This window comes from Myripristis murdjan, chromosome 22, assembly GCF_902150065.1.
Source record: "Myripristis murdjan chromosome 22, fMyrMur1.1, whole genome shotgun sequence".
Lineage (NCBI taxonomy): Eukaryota > Metazoa > Chordata > Actinopteri > Holocentriformes > Holocentridae > Myripristis > Myripristis murdjan.
The window spans coordinates 24,386,332-24,399,308 of NC_044001.1; the positions used below are offsets into that span (position 1 = coordinate 24,386,332).

Sequence of the window (12,977 nt, forward strand, 5' to 3'; positions counted from 1 at the left end):
AATGAGATGGACTTTCATTTTATTGTTAATGTTTAATCTGCTTATTGTGAGTTATCTGTGTTGTCAGTGTGTTATTTGTTATGTTTTATGGGTCTTTGTGTTCTCCCTTTCCCTCCTGTAGTGCATGCTCCCTAGATACATCAAAGGGGAAAAAAGAGCCTATGTAGGTTCTTTTTCTCTTATTAAATATTCTTAAAGGCCATGAATAAAATTAAAGTAATTTCTTGGAATATAAATGAAATCCAAAATCCGGTGAAAAGATTTAAAGTTTTATCTCACTTAAAATCTCTTGATTGTGACATAGCATTGTTACAAGAAACACATCTCTCCAAAGAAGAATCTTTAAAGTTAAAACAACACTGGGTGGGACAAATTTTCTTTTCTCCAGGCACAAGTGCCTCAAGAGGGGTTTTCATTCTCATTTCTAAGAAAATATTATTTACAGTGTTGGATGTGATCACAGATGAAGAAGGAAGATGGGTGATAGTCTCAGGAGAACTGGAGAATAACAAAATTATTTTGATGAACTTATATGCTCCAAATCTGGCACAGGCCAGCTTTTTGTCCTCAATTAATGTTTTGCTAACTCAGTTTAAAAATATTCCACTACTAGTGGGAGGGGATTTTAACTTTGGTAAGTATTGCATCAATGGACCGCTCAAGTCCACCCCTACCAGCTGATAAATCTCTCTCTCAAGCCTTTAAAGAGCTACTAGAGACACAGTCAATAACTGATGTATGGCACTTTTTTAATACAAAATGAAGAGAATATACATTTTATTCAAAGACACAATTCTTATTCTCGAATTGACTATCTCCTTTTGTCCAACTCTTTAATGGCAAATGTTTCAGACTCTACAATTCATAGTCTCCTCATTTCAGATCACACCCCAATTTCAATAACTTTTTGTCCTACCAGTGAAAGGAAATCCAAACCTAAACAATGGAGTTTTAACAACTCGTTAAAAGATGATACTTTTGTTACATTAATTAAAAAGAACATTCAAGAATTTATTGAAATAAATATGAACCCAATAATTCCTATTTAAACAATCTGGGAGGCATTTAAAGCAACCTGTCGGGGCTGGATTATCAGTTATGCATAATATAAAAATAAGGACAAACTAAGGAGGAAAAACGAAACTATATCTAAGCTTAAAGATCAGAATTACTTCTGACAAGGGCTGAGGCACAAGCAATGTTACATGAGGGGATGCTTGCTTACCAATTGAAAAAACACTCCATTATTTCTTTAAGGGATAGTAATGGTATGATTATTAGAGATCAGGGGGCTATTAATGATACCTTTAGAAGTTATTTTACATCTCTGTATAAATCTGAATATAAGGCAGAACAGCAAGATTTAAATAATTTCTTCAATAATTTAATTTTGCCAAAGCTGAAGGAAGAAAATAAAGGGAAACTGGAGGCACCTATTTCAGAGGAAGAAATTTACCACACCATTAAATTTCTAACCAACAGTAAAGCACCTGGTAATGATGGGTACACTGCTGAATTTTTTAAAATGTTTTTCAAGAGAAATCATGCCTATGCTGCTTTGCTTGTATAATCAGGCTGTGGAGGAGGAGATCATGCCACCAACAATGCAGACAGCCATCATATCATTGCTGCCAAAACCAGGAAAAGACCACTTAGATGTGAAAAACTATAGGCCGATAAGTTTGCTTAATACTGATTATAAAATTTTTGCAAAAATGTTAGCAAATCGGTTAGAGGAAGTCGTTACAAATTTAATCCATGTAGATCAAGTTGGCTTTATCCGTGGGTGGCTTCTATCTGATAATATGTGAAGGCTCCTGCAAACTATGCAGATGGCGAGCTCTCTTCAGCATCCAGTGATAGCAATATCACCAATTACAGGCATTACAGGCATTTCAATTAGTGGTCATGATTTTAAATTAAATATGTATGCGGATGATATTTTGTTGACTCTGTCTAAACCCACACACTCTATACCAAGAGTGTGTGGAAGAGTCAAAGGAAGTTGAGATTGGCTGGAAGAACATCTCGTAAAGGAGAAGAACAAATATGTGTCATCTTCACTTTGGTACTCCCCTGCTCCACCTAAAAAGATGTTATCAAGTTCTCATATGACATAAGCAGAGAAATACATAAAAGAATGGACATTGCAAATTCAGTTCTCCCATCCTCCCCGATATGGTATAACGATGATTTTAATTATTTTAAAGCTGCAGGGAGTCCACTGGCCAAAATGGTATGGTGCAAGCACAGTATCACAGAAATTTCTCAAATTGTAGAGAACAGAGAGATCCTGCCCTTGGAGGAACTTATAAAAAGACACAACTTGAATACAAATAGTTTTTTACAGTATTCCCAGTTAAAGTCAATTGTTTCCAAATTTCCTTAAGAATATTTTGATTATAATTATGAGATTGACAAAAAAATTCAGGTTATTATCTTCAAACAGAGGAGCAGTCTCAGGTTTATATAAATTGCTACTTCATTCCTTTTCAAACCCGAACTCAAAGACAGAGTCTGATTTAGGGGTCAAATTTACTTCTGAAGAGTGGGGAAACATTTGGCGTGACATTAAAACAACCTCCAAATCAGTCAGAGGCAGAGTAATACAGCTGAAAATTTTCCATAGAGCTTATATTACTCCCTCTAGACTTAAAAAAAAAAAATAGAGCCAAATGCCTCAAATCGTTGCTGGCATAGATATAGACTAGTGGGAAATTTGTTTAATATGTTTTGGCTTTGCCCTGCAGTCCAGTTATTTTGGACAGAAGTCTGTAAATTAATTTCAGTGATCATTAATGTAAACATTGCTCCATGTCCATCTGTGTGTCTGTTGAGTCTGTTGAAGAAAATCACTGTAGTCCAATCTAGGAGTTTGCTGTAATGGTGTGAGTTTATTAAAGTATACCGGCACACTGGTGAACTGACCGACACAGAGGGTATCTGGTACGGTGAGCTGACCAAGAGCAATGTCAGGGGGAGACCTTTATACAGTGAGTACAGACAGTATGTAAATAGGCGGAGAACAAAAGGTGAGGGAAGGTATTGTAAGACAATGATCAAGGTACTGTAAGGCAGTGATCAGGTAGGGTGCGGTTCCAAATGGGAACAAAGACATGGTAAGTGTTCATGTGCATGCCTAAAGGATTGAATGCCGGGCCCATCCTGTCGTCTGGGCCCGTCAATTAGCTGAATCAATCAGACTTCCTGAATCAATCAGGAAGTCTGAGCCACCCGAAATGTGTATTTTGCTTCCACAAGTCACAGGGCTGTACAATTAAAAACAAGATGAGAAAGGAAGACAGTTGGTTTAGCCTTTTTGGCTGCCAAAAGAATGATTTGTCATAGAATGATTTGTCAATCTTGTCATAGTTGAACATGGTGTACACAGACGCAGCAGCTCAGTGTTCCCTGAATCTTTGTGTGTGGTTGCTAGTTGTATGTTTTTGTGAATGAGAAACTAGTTCTACAACACATCGAATCCTATCTCCCTGCTAACCTTGACCAGCACCAGTAAGCATACCGAGCTCACCGTTCCAAAGACGATGCCATTGCCACTGCCCTCCACATAGCACTCACACATCTGGACCAGTGGGGAACATACATGAGGATGCTTTTCATTGACTACTCCTCTGCATTTAACACCATCGTTCCCAGTAGACTGGTTACCAAACTGGTAGGCTTGGGTCTCAATAGCACTCTGTGTATGTGGATTAAAGACTTTCTCACCAAACGCCCACAGACAGTCAGACTTGGCGCTCACCTCTCTCCCACTCTGACACTCAGCACAGGGGCACCGCAAGGCTGCGTACTAAGTCCCATACTGTATTCACTGTACACATCAGACTGCACTCCCACATGCTCCACAAACAGAATCATTAAATTCGCAGACGACACAACAGTGGTGGGACTGATCTCGGATAAGAATGAAACACTACAGAGAGGAAACAGACAGGCTGTCGGAATGGTGCATGGACAATAACCTCACATTAAACATCAAAAAGACCAAGGAAATCATCTTTGGCTTCTGGAAACACCATGAGGACCACGCCCCCCTTACCATCAAGGGACAAGAAGTAGAACGGGTCACCAGCTTCAAGTTCCTGGGGACCCACATCAGCAAGGACCTCACATGGTCACTGAACTCCTCCACTCTGGTAAAAAAGGCTCAGCAGCGGCTCTATTTCCTGCGGACACTGAAGAAGAACAACTTGTCTGCTGAGCTGCTTAGAACCTTTTATCTGTGCTCCATCCAGAGTGTCCTGACATACTGCCTAACATGCTGGTATGTGAACTGTACAGAGGCAGACCGAAAAAGTCTGCAAAGGGTCATAAGAACTTCTGAGAAGATCATCGGACTCAGTCTGCCCTCACTGGAAGACCTCTTCAGAACACGCTGCCTCCGTTCCACTACCAACATCCTCAAAGATGCAAGTCACCCCAGTCATCACCTGTTCTCTCTGCTACCCTCTGGGAGGCGCTACAGGGCACTCAGAGCCCGCACCTCCAGACTCAAGAACAGTTTCTTCCACAGAGCCATAACAGAACTGAATAACTCCAGCCATACAATGCAATAAATGGGACATTTGGGACATTTGAGACCATCAGTGCAATATAGGGATGCACATGGCTAACCGTTTAACCGTTAACCGATAACAGTAACTCTAACCGATTAATACTAACGGTCAATTTTGTTTTTAAGCTACGTAATTCAATCAACCCTAACCCTAACCCGTGTCGACAGGTGCAACACATGCCATCACGTGCTTTCCATCACAGCCCACTTTACAGCGAAGATGAAGAGAGCAAAAAGGTGTACGCAGTGCTGTTTGAGATGAGAAAAATCCTGATATTTTGTTGTTTTGTTTTTGTTTTTGGTTGATGTTTATTTGGCTGTTTTTGCACATTTAAAAATAAATAAATAAAGCCCATGAGAATTTTTTTGTCACGGCACTTTTGAATGGGTCACAGTACTCAAAAAAATAAAAATAAAATAATAGGGGAGGCAACCGCCATTCCGACATCCCTCCAATCTATTATTAAAAACTCCTGAAACGGGAAATATAATATGTCTAGTAGGCTACACGTATTAATGTAACTCGGGCTAGTGTGAAACATGTTAGATTCATGTCTGAATCTCAGGGATCACTGACTGTAAGCAGAAACACAGTGTCAGTGACCTGTCACAGCAGCCAGCTGGAGCGCAGCTCTCCATTGAGCCCGTGTGTCTCCATGCACGCTGGCATCATATGCAACATTAATATTACAGATATCAATGACGGCTCTGCAGATGACACCTGAAGTCACTGACTAATTCCAGTCTCCTTCGTGTTGTACAGTAGGGGAGGGTGTGTATCCTTGTATGCAATTACTCACAAAACACACATTACATTGAATTTTTTTTTTTTTTTTTTTTTTTTTATCTCCAGACACGTCGCGGGTCGTCCAGGTTTACAGTAAAATTGTTCGGAATGAAGCCGCATCATCCAGATAAACATTGAGCTCCATCAGAACTGTTTAAAAATCAGATTTCAGAAGCTCAAACTTTATTTTGGAAATGAAGCAGAACACACAATTAAAGAAATCACCAGCGCGCTCGCTCTCGACATAATTTAAAAAGCAATAGCAGACGATTGAAGCCTACAGTACTGTTAATTATATCTAAAGCTTGTAGCTTTTTTTTTTTTTTACATTTTAGATGAGTAATTTGCCGTCATTGTAAATCTGCAGTTCAGCACCGGACAGCGCCGAGTCAGTGACTCTCTGGGCCCTATCTTGTGCCACCCGCTATCCGCTGCCACTACCCTCTACCCGCAAATTGCGGATTTAGGAACTTCCGCTATCCCTAAACGGTATCTTGCGCCACCCGCTACCCGCTGTCCGTTATGCCGACTCGTCATTTGCGCCTGGAGGTGTGTCCGTGGGTGTGTTTCATGCGCTATCCCTAAACTTGCTATCTTGCGCACACACTTTAGGGATAGCGGATAGTGGGTGGTCAGGACCACCCGCTATCCGCTTTCCCTAAAGTTTGGGCTGTTACGAGAGCGCGCCCAGGCGGCTTCAATGCGCGCCCCGACGGAGCCTCGCCACGCACACGGTCGGACTGATACCGGGACGCCGCCGGAATGGACTGAGTATATTACTCATATAGACTGTTTGGAGGAAAGACTGTTTTAATTGGACACTATCGCCAGCACGTTTTATTGTTTTATCATAAGCCAGCAGCTGTGCTATAGCCTATTTTTATTTTTAATATTTTATTTGCCCAATCTACCTTGTCAATAAATTAGTTTACACATAGTTCCACCTCTGCCTCTTGTGTGTGTGTGGTGTGTCCCGGGGATTTTACTCAATCAGTACAACCTTGTGACACGTCCACTTGGACACATGCGGCTCCACCTCCCGAATTAACTCGCCTATAATATAATATATAATATGTATATAAAGCCAACTTGCTTTAGCCTCAGTAGAAGCCCTGAGAAAATCTACCTCCCTCTCTCCATCGCGGGTTTAGGATTTAGGATTTAGGATAGCACAGCCTGCCCTTAAAGGCAATGGCACCTGGCACACTGATTGGTTTAACTGGCGTAATGCCCAAAACACGCCTATGCATAATATAGCGGGTAGCGGAGGTGTTTTGCGGATAGCGGGAGGTGCACAAGATAGCAACTTTTACGGGGGAACGCCTCTTCCTAAATCCTAAATCCGCAAATAGCGGGTTTAGGGAGTCTGGCGCAAGATAGGGCCCTCTGATTCCAACCTTTTCTTACATGGAAAGCCTTGTCGGAATGGTGGGACGTTTGTGTGTCGGAATAGCGGTATTTCGGGATGGTGATATGTCTAAATGGTGGTATGTCGGAATGGCAGCATGTCGGAATGACGGAATGTCGGAATGGCAGCATGGAAGGGCATTTAAATCTTATCGGTTAACGGTTATTAATCGTTAAAGGGCGTCGGTTAACGGTCATAAAAAAAATCCAAAATGTGCATCCCTAGTGCAATACTGGGACAAAATGTGCAATACCACTAGTACTAGCACTAGTATAGCTTTTTTATGGCTTTTTATGTTCTTTTTAATGTTCTTTAATCTGTATATGATTGTGTATATCGTATGCATGTGTTGTGCACTTGTTTTTTTTTTTTTTTGTGTTGTTGTTGCTGTTAAGGCATGGCACAGCGGAATTTCGTTGCACTTCGTGTAATGACAATAAAGTCTATTCAATTTTGTCAAACTGGAAAATTCACAAACCAAATTGTTTCTCTATAGAAACATGGATATTTGAGTTTTTTAATCTTCTAGGTATGGAGCAAATCACAGATTCATTAAACGATACAAAGTTTAGGTCTGAAACCATTTGGAAGCAGGTGAGGGAGCATATACTATCGTCGCCAGTATTGATGTGATTCAATTTGATTTGATTGACTGTGAAACTGGGTTAATATGAGAAATGTTTGTATCTGCTTATGTCCTGATTTTGAAACCTACCCCTGTATAAGACAACCTTTACAATGAATTGAATATTCAAATATGAGCTCGCACTGATTTCCCCTTTATGTGGTGTTGTTGTGAATGTCAGTGTTATGTGTTTGTATTTGTCAAGGTCTGGATCTGTGTGTATTGTTGTTATGTATAAATAGTTAAAATATGACTTTAAAAAAATATATATAAACATATTTTAGAGAATTAGGTCATTTTTAAAAGTCTTCATAGGCTTCCCTACTCCTAACCTTGCTGTTAACACATGTAAATCTAAACGTTATCAACCATAATTATTTCAGGTCTTAATGGGAGAAAAACTAAAGAAATCCTAATCCTTCCTAAAAATTTCTCATGATATTTCTTAAAATCTATTTTGGAGCACATTTGTGAATCTGGCTACAGGAGTGTTAAGTCATTAAATGAAGACTTCAGTACTGTACTACTCTCAAGTTATATCTTTGGTCATAAATGTTATCACTGAGATAAGATGATTTGAGTTAATTTGAGTTCTGCTTGAAGTTGTTATCATGACTCCCTTGCTGATAATCACATACAGTGTCTCTCCTATCAGTTCATAAAAGTTTTTCATGAAGTATTCCTGGTTGGGAAGTGATATGTATTTCACAATGCATGCCTTTGTTTACTGAAATCAGTGTCACTCTTTCATGATCCGTAGTCAAATGACTTCACAAATATGAAAATGCTTCAACTTGTACCCTGAATACCATCCAGGTACTAAACCTGTGCTACCCATGTTTCACAGTTTTACACAGTTTAACAGTGACTTTGGACACAGAATTAACACATCTCTTGTACTGAGAACATGGAAAAGGTGTCAGACAACAGGCAGTCTGTAACCAGTGTGACTATGGACAGCAAAGGACAGAAGCTCAACCTGAAACGGGAAGTCGGGCTGGTTGGAGCAGTGTCCCTCATCGCAGGGACCATGATTGGCTCTGGCATCTTCATGTCCCCCCAGTCGGTGCTCTTCAACATCGGCAGTCCTGGAGCGAGTTTGGTGGTGTGGGCATGCTGTGGTCTGCTGGCAGTACTGGCATCACTCTGCTACACTGAACCGGGCACTGTCATACAAGAATCAGGGGGAGACTACATCTATATCCTTAAGACCTCAGGCCCAGTCATTGTTTTCATGTTAATCTTCAGCTCTGTGCTCCGCCCTGTGATCGTGCAAAACAATTAGATTATATAAGCAATCACTGCCATTTTATTCTAATTGTTGAGAATCTTATCATGAGAAATAGCCCCAAAGCTTTTTGAGTTTTGATTGTGAGTTCAAGTCATGTTGGAACTCTGCATCTACATGATGTCCATGAACTGCTGGGAAATTGTAGGGCTATACATTTCCAACCAGAATATGTAGTCTTAGAATACTTATTATGGTACTTTCATAAGTAGCTACTTCTTACAGTACTGTTGTCCTCCCACGTATTTCTGTCTTGTTTCTGCCAAAGGAAAATACAAGGCAAGCTGACCACGACCACTAGAATAACATTTGACTTTGTCAGTATGGGGTTATTTGCCTTCACAGACATCTTTGACCTGGCTGGAACCATGTCGTAAACTAGATATCATAGGAGTAGGCTTTATCCAGAAGCTGGATAAACCTTTGTAGTCAGCATGCCAGGTTGTGGTGACATTTTCTGCTCTGTGAGATCCTGTGATTATGTACTTCTTGTTAATCAATAATCTCCCCTAACAAAAGATTGCACTGTTTCAATGACATTGTGCATGATGAGGGTAAAAAATATACCATTGTGATAGGAGAATTTCCAAGATGACCATTTATGGTTTGAGCATTTTTTAAATAGCAGCCACCAATGCAAAATTTCTTTGCAGGATTGGGGTGGATGATGCCCAAGTTTTAATGCCATTTTCAAGGATTCATAGTCTAAATGTCAAAGTTTGTCTGACAAGTTGATGATCTGTCCTTTCAGGTGTTTTACAAAAACCTACCAATTCTTAGTACAACTGGAGGAGAACTCCAAGAGAACCTCCTTGAGATTATAAATATATTTTACAGGGGTGTCTTCAATATGTCTCTAAATATGTCTGGAACATTAGTTCCTGTCAGTGCTCCCTAAATCTAACCTCTTGTCTCACACGCATTTAGAGTAAACTTTTACAAATGTGACCACCATGGCATTGAATGGTTACATGAGGGGTTTTATTTTTCAAAGCTTCACAGTTTATAAAACAACTATTCACAGTGCAAAGCCTGAGCTATATAGTTTTTGCACTTTGCATTTGATTTTGGTGATTAGTTTTGGAAAAAGTCTGAAAATGAATGAGGCATCTGTGGTAAACAAGGAATGAGCCAAAGAAGTTCCCTTATCACATCATAAAAGGTATTATGTGTGTTGTTGTTGTTGTTGTTGTTGTTTTAATCAAGGATGATTCTAATCCCTGCTGTTTGTTATAGATGTGTCTACAACAAGAACTTTACCTTTCATTGTTCTTGTCCTGGAACAGCAGTTTCCTTTTAATCTAACACAGAAGCTTCAAACAGCCATGTGCACACTGGAGTGACACTAGTGCAGCAGGAATCTAGACCCAAAGCAGAGATCATCTACAAGCATTTTCTTTAGGTGTTTTCCAGATCAGACAAACCTGAGCCAGTGTCTGCTCAAACACCTGGCCGCTGAGTGATGCTTGATCACTGGCAGCACATCTGAACAAACAAAAACAGCTCATCTTTTAATGTTTTACAGCACAATTTACAGCACATTTTATAGCACATGTAGGCTAGCTATAATGTGGTGCTGTAATAATTACTAGACATAATCTTAAAGTATTGATTAACTGCTGAAATCCAGTAATCATTAATCATTCTCAGAGGAGTGATGATGTTTTTCAAGGGACACTGAGAATTCTTGGAAGCCCTTTGAGGGGACAGATGTCCGCTTCAGCTCCATTGGGATTGCTTTCTATCAGGTCTTGTGGTCCTATGATGGATGGAAAACTTTGAACTACATAACTGAGGAGCTGAAATGTCCAGAGGCATGGGTTTCATGGGTAATTTTCTCACAGATCAGGTCATTTTTTAACCAGCCAACACATTTAAACATTGTAGAGGGCATAGACCTTTGCTATCTAAAAAATTAAAGATTAATAATGTCCACTACATCATTACTACTAAGTACTTGGACTTTAGGTGACAGTTTAACATTTCTCTTAATATTAACCTTAAGTAGCAGTAATAGTAGTAGCAGTAACCTGAAGTACCTTTCTATGCCAATTTTGTTTTCAAGATATTTCTTTCCTTGTTGCACTTTTTTTCATTCCACACCTCCTCAACAGTACTCAGATGTGTGAGTACTTCATCCTGCTCTGTGCTCTGTAAGACTGGATATCATCAACCAGAAACAAGAACCGCTATCTGGCCATGGCTGACATGAAACCTGGCACCCTGAAATTGAAGCGAGAAATGGGTGTGATTGGTGGTGTAGCACTTCCTGCAGTTAAGATTTCAGTCTTTAATTAAGGCTGTATGAAATGTTTATCAATTAGGAATAGAACATTGAACATTTTTAATTAACTTCATCAATCTTCATCTGTGCAACCAGATGTTCCCGAAAATCTCTTGGTAGACATTCAGACCACATGCACGTGAACATGCATGCACACATACGCACGCATGCACACACACATGTAGCTTTTTATATTTGTTTTTTACAGGAGTTTTTCTTGTCATATGAGGTAGTTTTCAGCATTTGCACACATAGGCCTAAACATATAATGATGCTTTTTTTGTTTTTTTGTTTTGTTTTGCCATATTTACAAATTGAAAACAGCCATTTGATTTGTATTCCTCTGAAATCATGAGATCAACGGCATGAATTACCAATTAGGAGCACAGTGTGACAGAGGCTTAAAAATTGGGAGTGTTGGCATATCTCACAGTTACACTAATATTGTTTATGTGAAGCAGCCATTTGCAGTTGGTGTTGTTGCAGAAGTGTCAAATCACTGCAAAAAGTCAAATCTTACCAAGATTATTTGTCTTATTTCAAGTCAAAATGTCTTATTTCTAGTCAAAATATCTCATTACACTTAAAATAAGACATGATCAGCTCAGAAATAACTTGTCTTTAGACAATTTTCACCTGTTTCAAGTGAAAATTTACTTGAAACAAGTTAAAATTTGCTAGAAACAAGAAACAAATTCTGCCAATGGAACAAGCAAATTTTTACTTGTTCACTTGTGTCACAAGTAAAAATTTGCTTGTTCCATTGGCAGAATATGTTTCTAAAGGTTCAAGGAAGCACACGATAAAATCTGAGTTATGGTCCGCATTGTTTGATAAAGGGGTTTTGCCCTGTGGCCCCAGTGCGCCAGAATCAAAGTCACCTTGAAATGCGTCGTCTAGACATAAAAGAGAAAGAAGTCAGTCATGAATTGGAGTTGCATAAAATGGAGGAGGAGGGGGCCACCCTGGTGGCTCACCGGCCAAGAGCGCGCACCATGCACCAGGGCCCAGTCCCAATCGCAGCGACAGGGGCTCAAATCCAACCTCAGGTCCCTTGCTGCTTGTCATCCCCACCCCCCACTCCACCACCCCCATCCATCTCCACCATGACTGTCAAATAAAGCAGAAAATGGAGGAGGAAACAAAAAGGCAGCTTCGTTTAAAGGAGCTTGAATTGAGGCAGCTTTCCTCGCCCACTATGTCTGAACCTCAGTCTGGCGAATTTGATAATTGAATTTGATTTGAATAAATGTATTTGCCTCATTCCTCCATTCAGTGCCAAAGATGTTGATAAACATTTTGTCCTGTTTGAGCATGTCGCAACCTCTTTGAAACAGCCTAAAAATGTTTGGCCTGTGCTTGTCCAGTGTGCGTTTACTGGCAAACCTCAGGAGGCGTATGCATCTGAGCTAAGTCTCGATTATGACAAAGTTAAAGCTGCGGTGCTTTGCATATGAATTGATACTGAAGCATACCATCAAAACTTTCACCTGTTTCGGAAAACTGACAGTCAGACTTATGGTGAATCTGGTCACAACATAGACGATGCTGTATGTCTCCTCACAGGAAGATTGGAGTGTGGCAAAACAAATTATAGTTCCAAAGTGTATCAGGCCCATGACAATCCACTTGCTGGTCATTTGGGCATTGTGAGGGACCAAGCAGGCAGGCCCAAGGACTCGCAAGTTAACTTAGAAAAAGAGGCATTTATTTAGCCAAAATATAAAGAAAAATCCAGAATTGGTTCAAAACCCCCCAAAAAACTTCACAAAACGTTCTGGGCCTAAAATGAGGTCAACTAAACAGAACTCAACAGAATGGCAACTCAACCTGAACTGAACAAAAGAGAAAACTGACCTAACAATAGACACACAAAGGGAATTTAAATACTGGCTGATCAGACCAATAACACAAAGGTGAGTACACCAAGACAAACTAACTGAACAAAAGTACATTAAACAAATGTTCAGGCTTTAGGAAAATGATGCAGAAAATAATTAGTAAGAAAT

The 12,977-nt window shown here is 39.9% G+C and overlaps 1 protein-coding gene across 1 annotated transcript in view; it reads left to right on the forward strand.

Moving 5' to 3' along the window:
- Positions 1–8,303: 8,303 nt before the first annotated feature.
- The window catches only part of LOC115380762 (b(0,+)-type amino acid transporter 1-like), a 29,511-nt gene continuing 24,837 nt past the window's right edge, over positions 8,304–12,977 (forward strand). The window contains exon 1 of the mRNA XM_030081969.1: positions 8,304–8,478. Coding sequence (XP_029937829.1) covers positions 8,304–8,478 — 175 coding nt within the window. The remainder of the gene's footprint in view (positions 8,479–12,977) is intronic.